Below are 23,760 nucleotides of genomic sequence, written 5' to 3'. Positions count from 1 at the left end.
TTTAGTGATTTTATTAGAGGTAGGAACAACTCCTGACAGTGTTTCAAATATTTTATTTGAAGGAAGTTATGAGGGCCTCAACAATGACCAAATAAAATAGTGGTCTTTTCGCCTTAGAATGGGATAGTATAGATGGTTGAGAGGACCTATCAACCATCTTCGAAGAAAGCAAAGATTGGAGTATATAGCAAATACAATTTACCTCGTCTTGGACTTCCTCAACATATGAAGACCACTCCTCGTGGAACTCGTCTGTAGAAGGGAGGGTAATATCATGGACATATATATTTATCTCAATAGTTACTTATATGATTAAGTAGAAGTAGGTAAATATAGAATAATTTTATAAAGTCTTCTAGAAAAGCTTCCTAAAAGCTTTATAGATGCCATTTTGACTTTAGATGTGTTTGTAGATTAGAAACTTGGCCAAAAAGCTAACCATGTATTGGTAGCTTGTGGAACAAGTTATATCCATGTAGTAGCTTGTAGAACAAGCCAATTACATGGGACATACATAGATAACTTACCTTGCAAGATAAGATATGTGGCTAACAAAGTCAATACATGTTGGAGGTCATATAGGACTTCACCACATAGCTCTTAGTTAGATAGTATATATGGAGGCAAGAGTGAAGCCTTCTTCACTCTTGTCAATGCATTCCTAGTCTTTAGTCTTATTCTAAGACTTTCTAGTCTTCTTGTCTTTGGCAATAGCCATTCTTGTTCAATAATATATCATTTTTGAGTGACTTTTTAGTTTTCTTTAGTGATAGAAGAGTGTATTGAAGATTATCATTTTTTGAGATTCATGTCCTTGATAGAGCTACACACCAAGATTTGTTGATGATTAGATTTGATACATTATAAGCCATGGCTAGAGTCTTTGCATTGTGCCAAACTTATACTTCGTACAAACCCACCCAGGATTGAATCAAGCCTTCAAATATGACTTTTTGTTCATTGAAGAGGGTGCTCACTTCTTGCAAGTGTTTCACAACAGTGGAGAATACTTCTGCAATGTCATTGATTGCATGTAGTATCATCTACTAAGAAAAGGAAGGAATACATTCAAGCAACTTCTGTATGAGGTTCTCACAAATCATTGCATGCCTTTGTTGTAAAAATCCAGTCAATTTTTTATAAATAATTATTATGTGGCCATGAATTTTAAGCATGTATAATCTATCATCCTAATGAGATTACATTGCTCACAAAAATAAGAGACAATACTTATTAAGATGTTGACAAATTGGTCATCATATACCTTAGCTTAGTAGGCTAGGACCATGAGGTCAACTTGATGTAGAGTCTACCACACTTTCACAATTCCATCACCAATCACCTTGACCATCTTTATTGAAACATCAAAAATTTGCTTAATCATCATCCACTCACCATCCATATTAATTCTAATTAATTGTGTCTTCCATTTTGATGCAATGATATCCAAAAGTTTTGCACCCTAGTTAAGATTACTTTAATTGTGTCACAATTGAAAAGCAAAATGGGAAAAAAATGGAGGTTGTGTAATTTTGATTGATACTTGAATCAAACTTGAAAGTCAAGGTAAGAGGTGTCTTGCTTTGAGCCAACATCAAGAGTGAGCAAAATCGCCCACTGCATGTGGAGGAGCTCAGTGATTTTTTGTAAGCTCATAATATAAACCACCTTCACAAATGAAGTTGTTTGTTCATCAGTACATCTATTAAAACAATCCATATGCAATATAGTCTTTGTGACATCCATGAGATGTGTTGCCATTTAAAATGAAGCTCCGCATGAGACAAAGTTGATCTCGAGATGGAACAACCACAAAGAATTAATGTCTACCTTATGCACTTTGCAATTGAGATCTTACTCTCCATTAAATTCAACTTGGTCGTTGTTTGCATCTTCGAATAATTTGAAAATTGACAATGTCCTTCATGAGTTGACTCAAATTCCTTATTAACTGCATAGAACAACATATCATCAATAATCATGTCGATAATTTCTATATTGATTATGAATGTGAATGCCTTCTTGGTTTCAAAATGAGCTATAAGGATATTTTTGAAATTTACCTAGTCAAAAAATTGTTTCTTTGAGGCATTTGAAAAGGTGTTGTGTTTCCTACTCATGCGTTGGCATGTTACAACTTCATATGTGCTATAATCTTCTTTGTGCAAAAAAGAATTGAAAATTTTTTCACATTCACCATCCGCTTTTTGTTCATGCCCTATGAGATTGACCTCTTTGTAGACAAGTTTCTTATAGATCAAGCACCATGCTGATAGAACTTGGTCAATATTCTCATCTTATGGATTTGGCACGAGGCTGAACTTTGTTTCCATAGAGGATTTCCAAGGGGTCCACAACTCCTTCACTATGGTAAATTTGATGTGCATACCCCAACATGACTGTTGTGATTGCAAATCAGTATTCCTCCGCATAGATTGCTTCATGCAGTGCCTCCTTCAATTGAGTAAAAAAATATTGTTAGGATCTTATTTTAGGGCATCTTGCTAAAATTATTCTAAGAAAATTAGGATTTTTTGGAAAAAAACCCTAATTTAAAGAGGCCTGATGATGCAACAAAAAAATCAATTAAGAATGTTCAAAATCTTGATTATAGGTTTGTAAACATATTATTACGAGACTTTAATCTGGTGTCCATCCATTTACCACTTAATTATTTAGGTTGACACTCACTCTCTCCTAAGTTGCAAAGCAAATAGTTATACAAAAACATTAAACCAACATCAATATTATTTTGTATTTCAATTTTAAACAATGCCACAGATCATGTTGCTACTGAACAACAAATTTTATTGTAATTATCTTGTTGAAGCATTTGTCTTCTTTCTATCGAAGCATGTAAAATTAAGATGCAAAAAAATACCACATACAATTACAAAGAAGAGAAGAAAAAGAAAAAGAAAAAAAAAAAAAAAAAAACACGAGTAACCCAGTTGTGTACACACTGATAATCGCTTCGTAAACTTTTTCCCCTTTTACCTCCAGCGCCTGGAAATAAAAGTACCCAAAATCAAAACTCTGGATTTGAGGTTGAATTTGTCGCTGAGTCGGGGTTCATGTGCACCTGCGGTGAGAAGGCAGAAGCAGAGTCCTAGAATTGTCGATCTTCACCACGGGTACATGGCATCGTAAACCCTAAATCCGAAGCGGACTCGAGGTGGGGTATGTAGGCCGAGCTCAAGCTCACCTTCTGCCTCTTCTTCGCACTCCGACTCGCTCCTTGCGAGCTCCAATACTCGCATTTCGTCATGGTACGTCTTGGTTTCCACGTGTTTTGTGCTTGCTGCCATATTTGATGTGTAGGCTTCTCTGGGCCTTGTTCTGGCAGCCTTGTTTAGATGAGGTATGCTGTGACACATATTATTTCAGTTTAGGGTAGCGGTTTTGTGGCTGCTGCCCCACTGTAGTAATCTAAGCCGGGAAGCGAGGTTAATGGTCGTTTTGAGGTTTTAGGATTTTCAGTCATGGCTGAGGGATGCTTTCATGTGCTGTCATTGGTTTCAGGTGAAGTACGCGAGGGACCCGGATAATTCGACCAAGGGTATGGCACCCTTCTTGGTTCACTGGATTTTGGGGATTCCTTTGCTTAATGTTCTTCCTTTGGTATCATGTCGAAATTCCTGCTTTGTTTATTTACTTATTTTTGTCTGCCTATTTTTCTTTTTCAACCTTTCTAACATTCACTTTCACGTTAAACTGATTTTGTTATCACAGCCTGTAAGGCCAGGGGATCGGATTTGCGTGTGCATTTTAAGGTGAGACCCGACCTCAAATTTGCAACCTTTGCACACGGATTTCTCATGGTTTAGAGCTACAATCGGTGTTGAATGCTGAATGGAAATTTGGTGCATGATGCCACTTCATGAAATGAGAGGGTTAATGGGATTCTGTCCCTGAATCAGAACACTAGAGAGGCAGCGCAAGCCATCAAGCATATGGAGTTGGCTAAGGCCAAGAGATATCTTGAGGACGTGTGCGCTCACAAGCAAGCTGTTCCTTTCCGTAGATTTTGTGGTGGTGTTGGACGTACTGCTCAGGCCAAGGCACGCCACTCCAATGGACAGGGGCGCTGGCCAGTGAAGTCAGCGACATTCTTGTTGGGTTTGTTGAAGAATGCAGAGAGCAATGCAGAGGTTGGTCCGAAAAACATGTGATCGGGTGCTTTAATGAATATGTTAGTTTAGATTGTTTGAATGACCACGATGTCACCTGCAAATTGACATTAATTAAACTCTTTTTGACTATAGGTGAAGGGTCTCGATGTGGACACTCTTGTTGTATCACACATTCAAGTCAACCAGGCGCAGAAGCAGCGAAGACGTACTTACCGTGCCCACGGGCGTATCAACCGTAAGTTGGCGTTGTCGGACTTTTGTTTTTTTTCCTCTGACTTTTCTGTTTCGGTTATATTTTCGATCAGTTCTGGGTGACGGCAGGAGTGCCGAGTCTCTATCTATTTCGTAATTAGATTTTCTTCTCTAAAAGAAACTTTGGACCGTGCTATTTCCCGATTATTTTATAAATGTTTTAGTTTTATGTTCAGTGGGAACCCCTGTGTCACTAACAATGATACATTGCCTCTGATGTCGATTTGCAGCTTACATGTCCTCTCCCTGCCACATTGAGCTCATTCTTTCTGAGAAGGAGGCGCCAGTTGCGAAAGCGGTAGAGGTTTCTGAACCCAAGACGCGCAGGAAGGATCAAGGACGCCTTCGAAGTGGCACCACTTCTGCCACTGCTTAGGTTGGTCAGTGTCATTGCACATACAATAGACATGTTTTTCGGGGTGATACAATCTAATGAATTGTGAACAGACTTGTGTCATAAGCGTGCTTATGATATCCTTGCATCAATTCATTCGAAGCTACTGTCAGCATCGATCAAGTTGTTTGGTTACAATTTTTCCGTTATAACATGCTTGGCTATTGAAAATTCTCTTATTCACCTTCGTCGTCCGAATAATATGATTCAATTAACGAAGAATCCTGATGTCGTTATTAGTTGTCCTAGAGTCTCACCTGTTTTCAATCGGGATTATCGCTCGGGTTTTTATTTTTATTTTTATTGGGAGACAATATTGACCTGAACTTGTCTCATGACTGGTGGTGCTTCACCTGAAATGAACATATTAAATTATCCGATCCTTCTGCTTTATCAACTTTTTCTTGTGTATTGTTAAATTATTATCCATTAATATGGTGTGAAGATTTTATTAAGAATATTGTTTAGCGCTTTTTAAGTAGTCAGGGACTGGATGTTGACATTAGTCCTATTTTTCACTGGATCTAAAGATGCGTGTAGTTTCTCAGTGAACTAATCACTTCGTGTAACCCTATAGAAACCTTTCAAGAAGACTATACAGTAGCAAAGATTGAAGTACATAGTTTAGTTCTATTGGAGTAAATTGGGGAAGATCATAGTTAGAGTAAACAATTTAAAACGAGTCCACACAAAATAACAAATGACTTTCTGAGGATATTAGTTATTATTTGTCTTGTCTTGTATAACTTCGAATGAAAGTCTTGTCACAGGATCGAATCAAATTCTTATCACCTTAACGCAGAGAAGGGCCAGACATTGATTAGTCATTTATTAGTAAAGAATATGATAAATGCTTTTTATTATGGAATGACTTAAAAAAACTTGGAATAAATATCAAAAGAGAAACATAATATCTCTTTATAATAAAAATAACAAGTTAAATAAGTATGTCCAAGTTTGGTTGCTATTTGGAAAGCATAGATCAAAAAGACAGAAAGAAAACAAAAGGGAATAAAAGTATGATTTTTAACCTCAGTAAGTCTTTCAAAGTTTTGTATGCGACATGGGTACTTTATATTTAGGGGAACTAATATATATACCCCTCAAATACCCTCAAATTTGTTGAAATATCTAGAATATCCCTACATTCTATACAATAGCAAATGTACCCCTCAAAGTTTTGATAATAGCAAAATTACCTTTGAGTGTGATAAGTTATCTCCACTCTGACAAAAGCCCCCGGATTCCATTACTTTTAATTGTTTTATACGCTGCACAAATCTCGTGCCTTTATGATCCTTCAATTTGTTTGTTATTTCTGCACTCTCGGGCAGCTGCGACCCCCTCGTCCTCCATCCTCCTTCCCGCAGTGCCGTCGTCATCTGTCCTCCGTGACACCCTCCACGCATGGTGAGGGATCCCATGTGAGTGCCGTAGTTCCTCTCCGGCTTCATCATCTTGATGTGCCCTAATGCCCCAAGGGAAAGTGTAATTCACCCCAAGTGGCCTTTGACGTCGAGAAGAGGCCGCGTTTCTGTAACTGATACCATCGGACTGCCTCGGGTTTAGAAGGAACAGCGTTCATAGGAACTACCATGCGACCCATGAATCAACTCCTCCGGCATGTCCCACTCTTGTTCTCATTCTGAACGTTAATTTCTAAGTCACCTTGCATCCCCATTGCAGGCATTATGAATTCGAACTGCATCCACCAGGACTTATGTCAACGAACTCAATTTCAGAAGGAAGTGCGCTAAAAAACAACTACAATGTACGTAATTCAATAGACATGGGCACAAGACTCTAAACGATGCTCAAAGCAATGAAAATTGGGGGTGATCTAGAAACCAAACCCAGAGTCCTTCCTCAAACAAGAAGCCGGTCACCGCAAGCTTCCCGTCATCTGATTTGTGCACCAAGTGAAGCTCCGGCGGGAAACTGGAGCCCATCCACGCGTTTCACATTTTTCCTGAGTATATAATCCTCTTTTCTTCCGTGCCAACTTCTTAACTTTACATTTCGAAACAAGCTACATCATTTGTTCGTGTAGGCTGTTCTCTGTCTTATTAGTGGGCACATTACATATTTGCGCTATGTGGACGTTGAGGAGAGAAACATGCACTGGGTGCTTCGGCTGCCCATTTACACAACAAGTGATAAGTTAATTGCGATGAGTACTTAGCTCTTTGGAACAAGGATAGAATTACATTGATTTCTTCTTAGATGCTCTGGCGCTAGAGGTCTTTTTTAAGTAACATACTCCTGGTTAGTCCGCCAACTTGATGAGAACTCAAGTGTGTTGGCTGCTGGAACATAACACTCGCTGTTGTCAGAAAGTGTACTGCTGGTTGTATTTGAATTAGCATTTGTTGAGGATCAACGTTTCCCAATCATCTTCAGTTGCAGGTTCAACGGGGAGCTTTTTAACTTGGCAGATTCTGCATGGACTTTTAGAAAAAGAATTACTAAATCTTCATTAATCTAAAATTAACTTCCTTCTAAAAAAATCATCAAATCAACAAATTTTAAAAAATAGATACTAATTATATGATATATGAAGCAGCTATATATAAATTGTAAAAGTTTTAATAGTTGATCTCAATATCAAAGTTTTGGATTATTGTTGGCAATTCATAATGACATGGAAAGTAAAGAATATTTGGTCTTTTCTTATGTGGTGTTCAAAATGGCAGTTCAGTCTCATAATGCTTGCCTGAAACTAAATAAACTTGGTAAATCTAAAATTATTTGAATTCCTTAAATACCAAATGTTGCAATTCATCAACATCTTGTTTCAAATAAGCAACAAACTTTCACACTGATTGTTCAACATCCAAAATTATAATAATTCTTTATATTTGAATCTTCTATTTTAATTTTAAATGAAAAAGGTACCAACAAGATTTATAAGGGCTTTATAATCAACCAAATGGTTAATCCCCAATTTGAAACATGGTTTCTGTTCTGTTCACAAATCACGTGAGATTACTGAGAAATTTTGTATTCTAAGCTAGTTAAATCTTTCCTTAATAATAAGTTTAATAGAAAAAAAGCTAGCACAGCAGAGCTGTCAGTTTTGATTTTTTAATGCTTTTTTCCTGCTTCACTCCCACTCTTTTGTTTGTTTGTTTGCTTTTTTTTTTTTTTTTTTTTTTTTTTGGTGTCGGTGGTGAAGGAGAGAAACTGGTTTGAGCAGGAGTAGTAGCAGAAGAAGTTAGCAGGCTATTGCAAGGCACGGAGGATTGGTAGTTTGTGCAAAACTTTTCGTGCTACTGAGATAAGCGGGAGTGACGGTTGGGTGGTGAAACCTCGGCGGAGAGAGAGGTAGGAACTCTGTTGGATCGCTTGCTTTGGTGGTATATTACTGAAGCAATGGCTCTGGCAGGGGAAGCAGTAGTCGACTGACAGGGGTAATAGCTTGGAGGTTGCAGGGAGCAGGGACGATGGCTGTACTGCGTGTATAGGCTGGATGTTTTTAGTCTCAGCAGATTGGGACATGATTGCTAGGCCTTAGTGGAAATTGTTAGTCACAACCGGATGTGCTTCAACACTAGGCTTTCATGTCGTGAAACTATTTATTGTTGTACGAGATAATTCCGTGTTCTGAGCTTGGAAGCTAAGTAGCAACGAGGTATCGAGGAACAGCGATTTCAAATCACTACAGGATTAGAACTCAAAAAAGTCAAGAAATCGCAGTTTCTTCTGTGTGGAGTGAGAGTTTGCAACTGCAACACGCTGGACTTTGGATAGTCTACTGAGAGTTGCCGCGTACATCACCAGTCTGCCCACATCAAAAACTAGGTCGGAACCAAACTTGGTGCGCTGCAGGGAGGGATGACAAGGGGCTGCGGGTGGGTGGCACAAGAGCGGACGACGAGGGAGCTACGGAGACGGAGGACGGATGACAAGGAGGCTGTGGGCCGCAGCTGCCCGAGGATGCAAAACAAACAAAAAATTAAAGGCACATAATAATTGCACCATATAATACAATAAAAGTAATGAAAACCAGGGCCTTATCATACTCAAGGGCACATTTGCTATTATCAAGAATGTTGGGGTATTCTTGATATTTCAACGTACTTGAGGGGAATGTATGATATTTTCTCTTATATTTACTATAAGTAAGTCATCTTAGCACAATCCTTCTTTTAATTGAATAACATTACTATTGAGAAATTAATTCTTCTCTAATAACAATTCATACTCACAACCAACACCTTTAGATATTTTATGTCAATGTCAACTTTAAATTCTTCATAAGTTGATTAGAATATATTTTTGTCAACATTTGTTCTCAAAATTATAGAGTATATAAATAAGCAATAAGATTTTGTTGGATACTCTACCTTGATATTAACATCTTATAAAAATAAGGAAAAATATCATTTATATCCTTCTAATATGTCAAAATATCAAGAATATCCCTAGAATTGTTGATAATATCATTTATATCTTTCTCATATGTTGAAATGTCAAGAATATTCATGTAGTCTTGATAATATATATATATATATATATATTTCTAGAATTGTTGATGATATCATTTATATCCCTTTAATATGTCGAAATATCAAGAATATTCATATATTCTTGATAATAACATATATATTCCTAGAATTGTTTATAATAGCACATATACCCTCTACCTCGATAAGTTATTAGAAATCTGATATTTCCATTAATGTTTTTATCTTCATTTGAGCTCAAATGGTGGCTTTTGTGACTTAGTGTGTCAGAAAAAAGGAAAAAGTCTTATGTTGCAGCAATCCAAACGAAGAGGATAAAGAAATCTACTTGTAAACTTGGGATCCAACATTGATCACAAACACTGAGAATTCAACCTCAATTCCTGCACTACTGATTCTATGCACAATGCAAATCATGAATCAATAACACTCCACATGCGTGACCACTGCACCCACAATTGTGATGAGAAGGAAAGAGTAGAAGAGTCAGAGTTTGGTTGGTATCACACCCTGCTTGCCCAAGGGCCCTAAACTATTGCATGTCTCGATCCAACCTACTTCACCTATGGACTTTTTTATTTCCAAAAATGAAAAAATCTCATTTCTGTTATTGTAATTCTTGAGCTATCATCACTGTTTTGTTTAACCTCTTCTAATATTTCATTCCGCTTCTGATGAGAGCTCCTAATTGAAACGTTTGTTAAATAAACTTTAATATGTTTTAAGATTTTACTCTTGTTATCTGATTGTGTTTGTATGTATGTATGTATATGTATATGGATTTAATGAATGTTTTTATTTTATCAGTTAATTGATAATATGTGAATATAAAATAGGTGATTGCAAATTTAATGAAAACATCTATTTATCATATAAAATATTTACTCCGTTTTGGAAAAAAAATGCCAACTTAAAAAAATAGTTCATAAGATAATGTTAATATTTCCAATCAATTCATTATATGATAATAAAAAAAATATTTTTTTTCTCTATTATTTATTTCTGTAAAATGCATTTACAATTGTAGGTGCAGTGGTCACGCATATGAAATATTATTTCTTTTTGATTTGCATTGTGCACATGTTGAGTAGTTGTGACACTCTCATTTTTTTCTTTAATAATCTATCCAATGATACAACATGGATTTTTTTATTTTTTTATTTATTATTTTTTTCTTGATACACTAAGTCACAGAAGCCACCATTTGAGCCTAAATGAAGACAAAATCATTAATGAAAATATCAAATTTGTAATAACTTATCAAGATAGAGGATATATATGTTATTATTAATAATTCTAGGAACATATATACTATTATCAAGAATATAAGGAAATTCTTGATATTTCAACATATTAGTGGGATATAAATGATATTTTTTCTAAATATAAAAAAGATGCAACTTATGAATAATCACAAGTTATTTTTTGGAAAGCAAAGTAATTATATCATTGAATTAGAATATCAAAAGTATATGTGGAATCAATATGCTTCAATTAAAGATGTCTAAATGCATCAATAGACTTTTCTTTTCTTTTCTTTTTTTATTTTCTTCAAGTTTCTTCATCCACATAATTGATTGGTTGTTCTTCATGTTGGAGGGCATTGTAGGTTTTGTTTATTGGAGTTTTTTTATTCTTTAAATTTTTTCCTAATATGTGATTGAAATTTTATAGATTAGAAATAATTTTTAAATAAAGGTGAAGAGAAGACAATGGGCCAAAAGGGTTGATTATCTTGCTTGGTACAAGTTAAGGTGAATGTTGGAGGTTTTTCCTTCTAAAATGCAAGTGATTTGGAATTTTGAAAGTAGTGATGAGCAAAAGGTAGTAAGATCATGGATAACATTCTTGGCAAGGCAATGAATTTTTTATTTTCTTAAAAAGAATTAAAATTATCATATTATATCACCAATAACAATTCAATATAATTTTTTTTAAAAATCTTTGATTTAATTACTATTTTTTTTTTGCATGCAATAATTTGATGGATATATTATATTACTTCTTCAAATCAAATTATCTTTGCATCTTTATTGATTTGACTCTTGTGTAGCAAAGTTGATGGTTTTCTTTTGTGCATTTTTTAGTTTTGTATAAGTGATATTTAACAAATCTTGTAAATAATTTTTAGCATAGTTTTAAGGATCTCCAATCTATTTAATTAAAATTTAATCATGCTTATAAAGTCAATATTTCTTAATCATATTGGACCAATAGTCCACAATAATTTATTTTAGGCCTAAGTTTGAATACTAATAAGTATGTTTTTGTTTTTTTTTCTATTCAAACATATATCTATGAAATAATACATCTATCAAGATTGTATTATTTTTTTTTTATTACACCTCAATGATTTGCTTTAATATGTTATTTTCTAAATAAAATCAAAGAACCTCAATGATAATATAATAAATGCAAATTTATTTATTATTATAATCAGCATAAAATTATTGTTATAAATAATTATAAATATATTTGTTTGTTTGATTTTTCTAATGTATATCTATTATATAAGTCATCTTAGGTATAACACAATGAAACGAAGAAGCCTTTTGATTGGCCATGAAGAAGGGGATATGGAAAACTCAAGAAACTCAGTAAACATGAAAACAAATTTGAGAACAAAAAAACATGGGAACATGGGAATAAGAGAACATGTGAATCAAGCAACTAGAGAACATAAGAACTAAGGAATATGGAAACTATGGAATATGAAAACATGGGAACATAATTAATGAAGGAACATGGGAATGAGGAAGTATAGATGAACAAGGGAATGGATGAATGTACATGAGATTATAGTATCCAATGGCAAGGGTTTCTACTAGTATATATATATATATATATATATATCAAACACAATTTGTTAATATTATCAAAAATATATGCATCTATAAATAAGTATAAAAAATGAAAAATTTTAAATTACTTATTCTTTTAAAATATAGAATCTATTGATGATATTTCTTAATGATATAAGAAAACAGTAAAGATTTATGATAATGTCTTAATCATTAAAGTTAAGTGTAAAATATGAATAAATATATGTACTTTGTATTAAAAAAAAAAAAACAAGTGGTATTTCTTCTTATGATTCCTTGATTGGTTGACTTTCAACTAATTAAGTGGAACTATTAACTACAATCAATTTCTTAATTGATTAAATTCCTAGTGGTATAATAACTTGTTGAATGTTTTGAAATATTTTGATTGAATTAAAAAAAAAAAAAAAAATGTTGAACAACATTCATAGGAAAATATTTCAAAAAACCTCATCAATCACATATGAAATTTTCACAATATTTGTAAAAAATATAATGACAATCCAAATTATCTATGATATAGATTTCTACTACATGGTAAAATTCTTATAGAACTCAAGAATCATTGAGCTTGCTAAACAAATATCTTTTTTAGAATATACCTATATAAAATTCGATGCTATTAATTACTAAATAACATAAAGACAAAATCATACATAATAGAATATGAAATATATTGCTTATTATTATCTATGAAAATTTGCCTCAATAATATCCAATCTTCATAAATAAAATTATATTCAAAGTTAAATAGAAGAATTCAAAGACACTCTCTTGAATGAACTTGATTATGAAAATAATATTGAAATTTTGTCCTAAGAATATTGAAATTTGAGATTATGAAAGAGCAGCACAGAGCAGTAGGATCATAGTTAACAACAGCAAACAATGAGAGTCAGGCAAGGCAAGAGAAGAAGATCTTCCATATCAAGCGAGAGACGAAACCCTAGAGTGGACTGAAACCCTAAATTGGACTGCGGGGGTATGAGTCTCTAGCCCAGCCAATTCCTGTTTCTCTCCTTCACTTCTCCCTTTCGGGTTCGCTTGGGCGCTGCATCCCTTCTCCTCCCTTTCGCAATGGTATGGTTCTGCACCCTGCTTGTTTCTCTTTTTATTGTAGCCATTGCGTTTCACATCGTTTCCTACGTCTCGTCTTGCCGCATCTCTTCAATGGTGTAGTTTCTGAGGGTTTGTTTGTTTTTGTTTTTGTTTTTGTTTATTTTTTTTATTTTTAGGTTTTCTGTGTTTCAGTTGCAGTTTGAATGACTTCCGTGTGGGTTGAAGGTGTCAGCAGTAGCTAGTTATGGTCAGAGAGGAGTTCTATGATGATTATTGTCTCTTTGCGTTCCGTTTTGGTGAAAGTTATGGTCCCGTTGTTTACGATCGGATTTAGGGTTTGGAGAACGTTGGTGAGGTTTTGTTTGTTTTTTCGAGTGGGGTATTTTGTAAAAGATTTGGATATTATTTGTTAATTGGAAGATGCAACTGCGTTCTTTTGTTATAGGTGAAGTACGCGAGAGATCCGGATAATGCGACGAAGGGTATGGCACTTTCTCAATGCATCACGGCTTTTGGGACAGATTCTTGTCTTCTTGATTTGTTAAATGCTGAATTTGTCAAGCCTCGATGGTTACGTATCTTGTTATCGTGAATGCAGCCTGCAAGGCCAGAGGGTCGGATTTGCGAGTGCATTTCAAGAACACCAGGGAGGCAGCGCAAGCTATTAAACATATGGAGTTGGCCAAGGCCAAAAGGTATCTCGAGGATGTGTGTGCTCACAAGCAAGCGATCCCCTTCCGCAGGTTTTGTGGTGGTGTCGGGCGTACCGCCCAGGCAAAGGCACGCCACTCCAATGGACAGGGACGTTGGCCCGTGAAGTCAGCTACCTTCTTGTTGGGTTTGTTGAAGAATGCCGAGAGCAACGCAGAGGTGTGTACTGAACATTGACTCAACGATTCGATGACAGTATTATGGATCAATGAGCTAATTCATAAAAGAATTGCTATTTTTGATGTCTACAGGTGAAAGGTCTTGATGTCGACACTCTTGTTGTATCCCACATCCAAGTAAACCAGGCCCAGAAACAGCGTAGACGTACTTACCGTGCTCACGGGCGTATCAATCGTAAGTTCAGACCTCGCTGTGGCAGATTTTGTTGAATTTTCTACAATCTCTTCAATTGGTGCTGTACTAGGTTACCAAGGACGATATTATCTCACCTACTCCATGACCGGATTTTGCCGTCAATAATTGCGCACTCGGACTGAGTACTTTTTTCGATCGATTTTAGAGCATTGTGCGTGAAACACTACGCTAACTGGGGCTCATAATCTACCTTCGATGTGGGTATGCAGCTTACATGTCCTCACCTTGTCACATTGAGCTCATCCTCTCTGAGAAGGAGACTCCAGTCAAGAAAGAGGTATTTTTTTCTCTTCGGATTTGGAGGCTGTCATTAAGTAGCGTGAACAAGCTTGTCTTACTGAAAATGCCAAAGTTGAGTTCCTTTGCCTTAATAAATTCAGCAATTTTGGAATTTTGGCAGGTTGAAGAAGTTGCTGCCCACAAGTCACATAAAAAGAACCAAGCCCGCCTCCGTAGCGGTACTACTTCAGCCGCTAATGTTGCTTAGATCTACACTTTGGTTGGAAGGAGTCCTGCATATGCTATGTTGGACGCTTCAGTTGTAAGAAACTCTTGGAATAGAGAAGCATTCTGTGGCCAAAATCCTTAAATTGACTTAACTGTGATGACTTAATGAAATACTGCACTCCTTAGGTTCATTCTTGAGGATTTGCAAAAATCCGCAATTCATCACAGAAATTATACATGTAAAACCTAACTTGTAGAATTTCGGAACATTTCCAGTCAACCAATACTCGTTCAAATTAATGCATTCTAGTTTCTTTGCACCCAATTGTTAGCGTGTTAGTAGTGAGGTCTTAATCTTCGTCACTTGTTACATATCCTGTGGCACTAATGTTGAGACCGACAGAGACAGAGCACTTATTGTGACTATGCATTGAAATAGTTGATTGATTTTAACGCTCCTTACAGAAACTTAATGCACTGCAGTTATGTATGAGCGAGTGCGAACCAACGCTAATATAAATATTTAGTACTAATCGCATTGTACACGGGTGGGATTATTTAGCCTTTATAGCTCAGTGGTAGAGCGTCAGTCTTGTAAACTGAAGGTCCGGTGTTCGAACCACCGTGGAGGCATTGACACGGCGTCCCTGGAATCGTTTTGCTATGCAGTACACAAATGTCACTGACAGTTTGATATGATGGACATGGGGTAAGAGTGTTGCGGCTCTGTATTACTGCAACCTAGTTCATTTCGAGTAAACAGAGGTGCTGGTCAGGCGGAATTAATGTGGGTCGAGAACTGTGAATACGAGAAGTTGGTACATGAGGTTTGAGAGTACTATTTCCTGATTCCAATAAGTGGAGGAGGGATGTCTGCAGTAGATAACCACTAAAATAGAGAACCCCATGTCCATTTTGACATAATCCACACTTAAGCAAAAGCATCTTAAAATGACAACTTATATAAATTACATATGAATATAGTACAGTTGCAATACAGCGCTCGGAAGAATACCTAAATGCTTGCCACTCCCTTCAAAAACGCCCCTCAATACAACACACTACTAAGATTGCATCTAGTGTCACAAGAAACCCAGCCTTTTTCCACTAATAAGGACGGAATGCACACCCGTTAAATAGCGCAAAGAAAAGAATCTCCCAGCAAAGGCTCACCCAGAACACTCAACGTGCCCCAGCCATGAAAGTCTCCAGTGAGAAACGGCATCTCACCGCTGATCACTCAAACCATACCATCAAACAGTTTCAACATACAGAAACTATAACATTTTCCTCTAACTACTTTCGTTGGAAATCTAACCAACTAGGGTGGCTGTTTCAACTTCGTTAAACGACCAATCCCTGAAAAATGTACAATCTCTGCGAATCGCATAACACCGGGTCAACCTGGGTGCACACTCAGTGTCGGATATTGGAGCAACCCTAGAACCCTGAGGATGCGTTGGCTCTGCTGACGTATGATGATGAACGGGCCTTCGTGCAAAGCATCCTATCAGACAGGCACCGCCTTCTTCCGAGTGAGTAGACAACGACCTTTGAAACGTCTCCTCTATCCGGAAAGACTGTGTAGAGGAATTGCATGCCAGACACCCCAGACTCATGGTTACCCGCTTTTTGGAAAAAGGTGTTACGTAATTATGGCGTATGATGTTTTCACTTGTTACCTGAACATATCCCACGACATTTCAAGCTTGATGAGTAACAACATTCAGGATTCAGTGTCAAAATTCAACTAGCTTCCTTACGACATAATTAAGATCCTCCTAGATGTCCCTATACCGCTACCTACAGGATGATCACTACTTAAGATCGCTGCTTGGGCGTTTTTGGAGGCACAACGTGAAACCGTTTGCAAGTAAGGCAGTGGAGCGATTAAGAGGTCCTGTGGCATTGAGCGGAGGAGGCCAACGATCTCTAAACTCTACAACCATCCACACTATCAGTCTAACTTGCAAACAGCTCGTGAATTTTCTCCATCTACATTCTGATGCTATCGATTCATGTTCCAGACCCTCGTTTCTCTATACATGTACTGGAAAATTACTCCCTGCAAACAGAGATAGCTTGGTAACCCTTTTAGGAAACTGGTAAGCCTACAACTTTTAGAAAAGGTCCAATGCTAGGACGGTCAGAGTCAAGATTGATTGAACCGAAATTCTCGAAACCAAATCACAGACCACTTCCGTCTCAATATATAGTATTTCTGGCACCCAATGCCCCTTCAAAACACCAATAAATTCAGATCAAGGAAGTTCTTCTCTTTCAAGTGTTTAAGGTCTCAATGGCGAGAAACTACAGCGAACACTCGACTGTCACAATCATCACCGCTTTCAATAAAACCATTGATATGGGAAAAATAAGATGCAGCCCATAGTGTAAAATCACCCCAGTAGTGTGGCAGTTCACATCGGCAATTGCACAAGTGCAAGATTCCACGTGAATGCAGAGATAAACAACCTAGAGCTCCGCGCTCTTACCAAGCAAACGCGCTCCTTCAACTCACAAAGTTCATGAAGCACCTCCACGGCCAAGGCCTCATTGTCCTAACTTAATCAAGGATGCTAACCTAGCCAAGACATCAAAAACCACTTTTATGGCATGACCCGCCGCCCACGCACACCAAAACCGAACCTCTAAATCACGACACGGGCAACGAAGAAAACACAAACGTCTTAAATAGCCCCAGTTCACCACCAGTCCTGGTTAAGCAAGTGCGCTAAAACAATAGCTACACATATAGAAGGGGAAGGATGTACCAGCTATAGCTACTTCAATGTCACGCGGCCGTCCCAAACCCCCTTCCCTACCCTCAACAGCATCTCAACTCCGGCACTTCCGACCAGCGCACTCCCGCAAACCTCCCGCTCTTCAGAACCAACTTCCCGCCACAATCTCCTCGACCCAATAGCGCATAAACCCACTTACTCGTTCCAAAACGCTCCAACCCTCTCAGCCCACTGCAAACCCGACTCTCAAACCCTCTTCCTCGCGCTCTCTGTATCTCTCTCGCCCTCAAAAGTATGTCAATTTTAATCGTGGCCAACACCATAACACCAACAGTATCGCGTACGGTAACCCACGCTCAATCCCCCTCCCCCCCCCCCCCGGCTTTCAACCCGCAACTGTCTCTCACGGATCCTTTTAACCGCCAAAACAGCTCGATACCACGATCCGGAAAACACAACACAACTTGACCGTGCTGGCCCTGATGCTGAGAATGGAGGAGACAGCCCCAGTTCGATCACTCTGGAATGGACGGGCGATGCGGTCGTCGAAAGCAGCAAATATGGATGAATGTTGACGGTATCTGTATGAATAGATGAAATATGCTGATGGGGGTGGATTGAAGGGATTTGTGTGTCTGACGTGGCGGGGTCGGATGTAGATGGGTGTGTGCGATAATGGGTACTCGTTTTGGGGAGGTGCCTCAATCCCTGTCATACATGGCTAAATATAATAAATGCCATGTTGGGCGTATTTACCGTGTGGGTCGTTATGATGTAACCGGGCTTGTCTTACTCGGTATTACATTTCCTTTTCCTTTTCGACGATGAGGAAAAATGAATGAAGCCGGAACTTTTCGATGAAAATACGTATTCGAATATGGATGTATTATGGATGAAAGTCGGTCAGCTTTTCGTTTAGTTGTTGCTCACGTCCAAAAAGTAAGCAGGATTGCCTTTTACTTTGTTGTCAGATAATTTAAATGGTTACTACTGTGAACTCAAGAGTTCGTGAACATCGCTAATTTTGCTCTTGAGATATTTACTCGTAGACTCATGGAACTAATAAGAAATAAATAAATAGTAATAAAGTCTTCTTTTAGAAAGCTATTTGATAATTAAGTACAATGCATACAGTTTCCTAAAATTTGCACTGTGCAAACATGTATAACTGATTCAGAAAAATTGAATGTAAACCTTATATGTATATATATATATATATATATAATTTTATTATTATTATATATATATATATAATTTTATTATTATTATATATATATATAATTTTATTATTATATATATATATATAATAAGTCGTCAAATAATCTTAATAAGTCGTCAAATAATCTTAATAAGTCGTCAAATAATCTTATTTTAACATGTTATACCTTGTTTAGTAATAATCTTTGATGACTTGGAACATGTGGTAATATAAATAAAAGGTAGGTATGTAGGTAGGTTCTATTATTCAAAAGGAGATTGGTCAATAAATTGAACATGGTTTTATTTATTTACTTATTTTGATAATTTTAAATATTTATTGTTATTTTGAATGACAATTTTAGCATATCTTCGGTAGTGTTGGACCGTCTTCAAACAATTCACTGTGCTCCTTCTCTCCCCTATCACACTATTTTCATCATCACAGTAATAAAAATAAGTCGGTTGATTGTTCTTGAATGCCTCACCAGCACATGACAAGTCTAAAAATAAAAATAAAATCTTCTATGGGTTGCAAGGACTATGTCATCAATAGGTATTGAAGGGTCTTAATGATAGTTGGCTGTGGGATATTGATGTATTCAAGAGTGGAAATATCAAATAGCATGTGACAAATTCACAGTTTATTTCCTTTAGTTGTCACTCATTTTCAACAAAATCAATTTCGGTGTGCACCATTAAGAGACTCTATTACAAAAAGCATGATTTTAACACCCAATATTGAACAAGTGAATGTTTTGAAAAGTTACTAGAATTAGGTTTTTCCCTTCTGAATCAATCATAATTTGTCGACGTTGTGGACGCAAAAATAATTAGCTGTGAAAGAACAGAAAGAAGCTCACAAGTGCAGTGAAATCTTCGAGCTCAAACCAAACAATTAAAAGCTACCGATCTTTGTACGCTTGAGTGTAAACTGAACTCTCTGCTTCTGCGATCAGAGACTTAATGTTGCTTCTCACCGCCCTAGTCTGTGTGAAGAATTGTAAGTAGGCTGGCCCACGTAAACAATACCACAAATATTAACGTTTCGCCAAATACTCTACGATGGCAAACCAGAAATTCAACACAATCAATGCTTATCTGGAAATCAATTCTCCGATTGCACCTGATCATTCCGTAGTTTGTGAGTAATAACTATGGGATCAGCTCAAGGAGCCAATTCCATCTCAAGGTTCTTTTATGCAATACCGTAACTCATCTGTTTTTCTTACCACCTGTAGGTTACAGAATCAGAATTGTAGTAGAGCCCAAGCAAGTCTGAGATAATTCCAAGATTGAGAGTTGACTTGGGAATAAATGACGGTGGGTTTCGTTCGTTTTACATCCGAGTCCGGCCACCCTAGTTGTCGGTGGGTCTGGTAAATGACGCACTAAAAAGATTAATTTACAAAGTCTTCTATCCACTCTGAGAGTAAAAGGACCTGGGAAGAACGACAGGAGAGGATTTTTCCTAAATCTGGTCTCAACTCAGTATTGATAACATTATTAAATTCGGCTAGTAAAGTGAAAAAATGCTTCTGTAATTTGATGAAGAGGTTTCCTAAGAGCGGAAGGTAACGTAATTTTTCTTCTCTTGCTATCTTCCCTCTGGCTGTTCATGCTAAGTTGTTGGAGACTTCCATCATTATGATCAGTACAGCGACGACTATGACGTTTAGTGAACAGACTTGGATGTACACCTTAGAACGTAGATCAGGCTTGACACAATACTATGCTACAATTAGGATTTAGAAAAAATGCTCTTATTGAATGATCTCAAATCTAGAATGGCATGAGCAATAAGCAAGCCTACAATCAAAAAAAATTACAATTTGATTTACCACGCAGCAGCAAAGAAGCTCTAAGCTCACAACAGAAAAGCTTCCTCCTTAATCATGATTATCTTGCAAAAAAGACTTGCAAGTGGCAATCATACGAAGAATGTTACAGCAACACCTCCATAGCCATGATTTCACTGGAGCGACTCACTGGGACCTGAAATCACACGTCAAAAATCATCAATATATAGCAGGAACCTAATCAGCAGAGGTGAATGAAAACATTTACTAGCTCTGTGCTGCACCAAACCGACTCATGAACGTGTAATCCACCGCAATTTACAACTCTACTATCATTATTAAATGGAAGCTTCCGTTTCAAGCAATGTCATCGAACTCTCCTAAAAAATAGTACAATCTCAAAATTTTGAAAAATTCCACATCCTACACGAACAAGAAAAATACGCTAAGGGAAAAAAAATAAAATGAAAAGGTTATGATTAGCATCTGCAGCAGTAAATTAATTCATAACAAGATATGCGCTGCAACAACCAGAAACAGAATGTGCGAAGGTGACAAGACAGCTTGTGACCAACAACATCACCAGCAGTAAATAGATAAAAAGCTGCATGTGCACTGCTAGAGACCAGACCTAGAACTGTGACCATAAGTATCCTACAGTCTCAATTTTCTGCAAATAAACCTTGCATTGCTACTCCGCATCCTCCCAAACCATCATCTATTGCACCTAAACCTAAAACAGGACCACCAACGACCCGACCAAAAATGTCATCTGGTGCAGGTGCCATGCATCGCCCATCCCACAGTTTCACTTCAAGGTCATACCACACTTCCGAACCCGCGCCACTTACCCAACAACAGCTTCCGAGGTGCTCATCAGCCGATCGATGCCCAAAAGGTTGCACCGAATTGTAGTAAATCAATTAGTCCTGTCAGCAGCTGCCTCATTCTACCTCATGGAGTAGCTTGGAGGATTCAATGACCCGTCCCTTAGTAGCCTCATGCTCAAACTGTTGAATCGATCCCGTGAATATTGACGTGAAGCTTTCCTCCAATCCGTGCCCCGCCGCATCATCGTCGCAAATTCCTCATAACTAATCCGGCCATCCTTGTCCAGGTCCACCTCCGACAGAATGCCCTGCACCACGTCCGATTCGCTCGGTGACCCCGTCAACGACTCTCCCACCGCTTCCCTCAATTCCTCCACCTCGATGAACCCGCTTTCGTTCACGTCGAAAACATCGAATGCCTTTCGCAGGTGCTCGTCGTCGTCCAGACGCTGCAGATGCACCGCCGCTGCCACGAACTCCCCGTAGTCCAGGGTCCCGTTCCCGTCCACGTCCGCTGCTTCCATCAACAACCGCACTTCGTGCTCCGTCAGTTGAGACCCGATCTCGATGAGCCCCATCTTCAATTTCTCGAATGTGATAACACCCATGTTATCGATGTCCAGCTTCTCGAGAATCTCCTTCAACCCGTCGATCTCCTCTCCACCCAGGCGCTCCGCTATCACCTGCAGGGCCCTCTTCTTCAGCTTGTTCATCGCCGAAAACTGCTTCAGCCGTGACCGCACCGCGTCCAGCGGCACGTTCGGGTTCTTCTTGGCATTCTGCAGCCAGGGGTGATCCAGCACCTGCTGCGCATTGTACCGAGCTTTCGGATCCGGTTCCAGCATATGCCGCACCAGCGACTTCGCCGAGTCCGACACCTTCGGCCATGGATCCCTCTTGAAGTCCAGTAACCCTCGTAGAATCGCCTGCGCTACGCCCTGCTCCGTCTCCGCCCAGAAAGGAGGTACTCCGCACAGCAAAATGTACAGGATCACTCCCGCGCTCCACACGTCCACCTCCGGCCCGTAGTTCCTCTTCAGCACTTCTGGTGCCATGTAGTACGGACTCCCCACAATCTCAGAGAACTTCTCCCCCGGCTTGAAGAACACGGAGAGCCCGAAGTCGATGGCCTTCAGGGGCGAGTTCTCGTTCTTGTTCGCAAACAGGAAATTCTCAGGTTTCAGGTCCCTGTGCATCACCCCCTGTCTGTGACACGCCTGGACCACCTCTACAATGGTGCGGGTCACTTGAGCAGCGCCTCGCTCGGTGTAATGTCCTCGCGCAATGATCCGATCGAAGAGCTCCCCTCCTTCACAAAGCTCCATAACCAGGTGCACGGCGTTGTCATCTTCATATGCACCTTTAAGGGTAACTACGTGAGGATGCTCAGGCAGGTGTTTCATAATCGCAACCTCTCGCCGGACATCCTCCACATCCACGGCAGTTCTGAGCTTCTTCTTGGATATAGACTTGCATGCAAAAATCTCCTGCGTTTCCTTATCCGTGCACAGATACGTGATACCAAACTCCCCGCGTCCGAGCTCTCTGCCCAGCACATACTTGTCCAATATTCTTGCCTTCGGCTGATTCTTCAAAATTTGAAGGTTAGTGTGATAATCACCCTGTGCAAATGGGTTTGGCCTACGCTCCTTCCTGGACTTCTTTGTAGAAGATCCTACACAACAGTTGCCCATTTCAACCTTGATCGATTCACAACCACTATCCCTTACTAAACCTCCTCAAGGATGAACTCGTTACCTCAGTAAACCTTTCCACCTCAAACCCGATTCCTCTTTACAAATCCCGAGCATTATAGTTTCTCAAATGACGTCTTCCAATTACCGTAACCCTCCGCCACAAAACCACGAGTAAAAGCCTCTCGACCCTACCGCACAGCCTCCATCACATATCATGCAAGTCCGGCAAACTTCAGAATCGCGAAGCATACCCTAATATTTAACAAGCTCTTTCTCTAAAACACCACAAAATTCTCCTTCCCAAGGGTTGCAAAAATCCGAAAGCCCTATTTGAGTGTGATTCCGTAACGAGAAGACAGTAGTACCATTACGACAAAATCACCCCACGGTGCGACGAAATCAGCCCTACGAGATCCTGCCCTGCTGCATTTTAGTCCCGGCTTCACCAAGACAAAGCTTGCGATTACATTGGGGCGTGTACAATGGGCACAGATCTGGGGTACCAGCGGGCGGACAGCGATGATGAGGAAGGAAAAGGAGCGGCAGACTCTACGCCTCCGCGCTCCCTGTCTCCTCTCCTCCTCCAAGGCTCATATGTTGCCTATGAGGCTTGTAACGTGTATGGGCCCGCGAGGGATGGCGCATGGACGGACGGATGTTACTATTATTTTACACATATGGATGAATTATTTTCATTTATTGACGTGGCGTACCGCCGTACGTCTCTTTCTCACACGTACAGTATGAGGGCCGTTTATTATATGGGGCCCAGGGGCCTGCTGTGACCCCGCTACCGTCATGGTCCTAGCTCTTAGTCACAATTCCTTACCTAAT

At 38.7% G+C, this 23,760-nt stretch overlaps 4 protein-coding genes, 1 long non-coding RNA gene and 1 other non-coding gene across 7 annotated transcripts; 3 read left to right on the top strand and 3 right to left on the bottom strand.

The window, feature by feature from the left end:
- The first annotated feature begins 3,225 nt into the window (after positions 1 to 3,225).
- On the top strand, positions 3,226 to 4,958 carry LOC112284186 (large ribosomal subunit protein uL22). Its single transcript, XM_024523749.3, has 6 exons — positions 3,226 to 3,269; positions 3,523 to 3,559; positions 3,733 to 3,773; positions 3,921 to 4,151; positions 4,266 to 4,368; positions 4,616 to 4,958. The coding sequence occupies exons 1-6, from the start codon at positions 3,267 to 3,269 to the stop codon at positions 4,759 to 4,761; spliced, it is 561 nt and encodes a 186-aa protein (XP_024379517.1). The 5' UTR covers positions 3,226 to 3,266; the 3' UTR covers positions 4,762 to 4,958.
- Positions 4,959 to 6,245: 1,287 nt separating this feature from the next.
- LOC149988593 (uncharacterized) lies at positions 6,246 to 6,858 on the bottom strand. The gene is made up of 2 exons (XR_016504298.1): positions 6,633 to 6,858; positions 6,246 to 6,481 (listed from the first exon to the last, which is right to left on the bottom strand). It is a non-coding gene; the product is annotated as an uncharacterized LOC149988593 (long non-coding RNA).
- Positions 6,859 to 13,093: 6,235 nt separating this feature from the next.
- Positions 13,094 to 14,806, top strand: LOC112284509 (large ribosomal subunit protein uL22). The gene is made up of 6 exons (XM_024524362.3): positions 13,094 to 13,147; positions 13,572 to 13,608; positions 13,725 to 13,996; positions 14,089 to 14,191; positions 14,422 to 14,489; positions 14,613 to 14,806. Exons 1-6 carry the CDS (start codon positions 13,145 to 13,147, stop codon positions 14,697 to 14,699), a joined length of 570 nt encoding a protein of 189 aa, XP_024380130.1. The 5' UTR covers positions 13,094 to 13,144; the 3' UTR covers positions 14,700 to 14,806.
- Positions 14,807 to 15,220: 414 nt separating this feature from the next.
- On the top strand, positions 15,221 to 15,292 carry TRNAT-UGU (transfer RNA threonine (anticodon UGU)). Its single transcript has one exon. It is a non-coding gene; the product is annotated as a tRNA-Thr (tRNA).
- A 313-nt stretch (positions 15,293 to 15,605) lies between these two features.
- LOC112284510 (uncharacterized) lies at positions 15,606 to 17,884 on the bottom strand. 2 transcript variants are annotated; one of them, XM_090252193.1, is made up of 2 exons: positions 17,434 to 17,884; positions 15,606 to 16,341 (listed from the first exon to the last, which is right to left on the bottom strand). In XM_090252193.1, exon 2 carries the CDS (start codon positions 16,276 to 16,278, stop codon positions 15,973 to 15,975), a length of 306 nt encoding a protein of 101 aa, XP_090108319.1. In that variant the 5' UTR covers positions 16,279 to 16,341; positions 17,434 to 17,884; the 3' UTR covers positions 15,606 to 15,972. The 2 variants fall into 2 exon arrangements, with proteins under 2 accessions (XP_090108319.1, XP_090108320.1); XM_090252194.1 differs by having other exon boundaries at positions 17,155 to 17,754.
- A 2,463-nt stretch (positions 17,885 to 20,347) lies between these two features.
- LOC112284508 (calcium-dependent protein kinase 7) lies at positions 20,348 to 23,505 on the bottom strand. Its single transcript, XM_024524361.3, has 2 exons — positions 21,251 to 23,505; positions 20,348 to 20,595 (listed from the first exon to the last, which is right to left on the bottom strand). Exon 1 carries the CDS (start codon positions 22,921 to 22,923, stop codon positions 21,349 to 21,351), a length of 1,575 nt encoding a protein of 524 aa, XP_024380129.1. The 5' UTR covers positions 22,924 to 23,505; the 3' UTR covers positions 20,348 to 20,595; positions 21,251 to 21,348.
- Positions 23,506 to 23,760: the final 255 nt, after the last annotated feature.

This window comes from Physcomitrium patens, chromosome 7 (genome assembly GCF_059467195.1).
Source record: "Physcomitrium patens ecotype Gransden chromosome 7, ASM5946719v1, whole genome shotgun sequence".
In the NCBI taxonomy this organism is placed as follows: Eukaryota; Viridiplantae; Streptophyta; class Bryopsida; order Funariales; family Funariaceae; genus Physcomitrium; species Physcomitrium patens.
The sequence above is the reverse complement of the archived record's forward strand: the minus strand, read 5'-3'. Positions and strand labels throughout refer to the sequence as shown.

What these genes read in the sequence shown, in the direction of transcription:
- LOC112284186 (XM_024523749.3), top strand. An exon ending in CCCGGATAATTCGACCAAGG is followed by an intron (nt 3,560 to 3,732) that starts GTATGGCACCCT and finishes TTGTTATCACAG; the next exon opens with CCTGTAAGGCCAGGGGATCG. An exon ending in TGCCCACGGGCGTATCAACC is followed by an intron (nt 4,369 to 4,615) that starts GTAAGTTGGCGT and finishes GTCGATTTGCAG; the next exon opens with CTTACATGTCCTCTCCCTGC.
- LOC112284509 (XM_024524362.3), top strand. An exon ending in TGCTCACGGGCGTATCAATC is followed by an intron (nt 14,192 to 14,421) that starts GTAAGTTCAGAC and finishes GTGGGTATGCAG; the next exon opens with CTTACATGTCCTCACCTTGT. An exon ending in AGACTCCAGTCAAGAAAGAG is followed by an intron (nt 14,490 to 14,612) that starts GTATTTTTTTCT and finishes GAATTTTGGCAG; the next exon opens with GTTGAAGAAGTTGCTGCCCA.
- LOC112284510 (XM_090252193.1), bottom strand. Translation starts at nt 16,278, where the DNA reads ATGAGTCTGGGGTGTCTGGCATGCAATTCCTCTACACAGTCTTTCCGG.
- LOC112284508 (XM_024524361.3), bottom strand. Translation starts at nt 22,923, where the DNA reads ATGGGCAACTGTTGTGTAGGATCTTCTACAAAGAAGTCCAGGAAGGAG.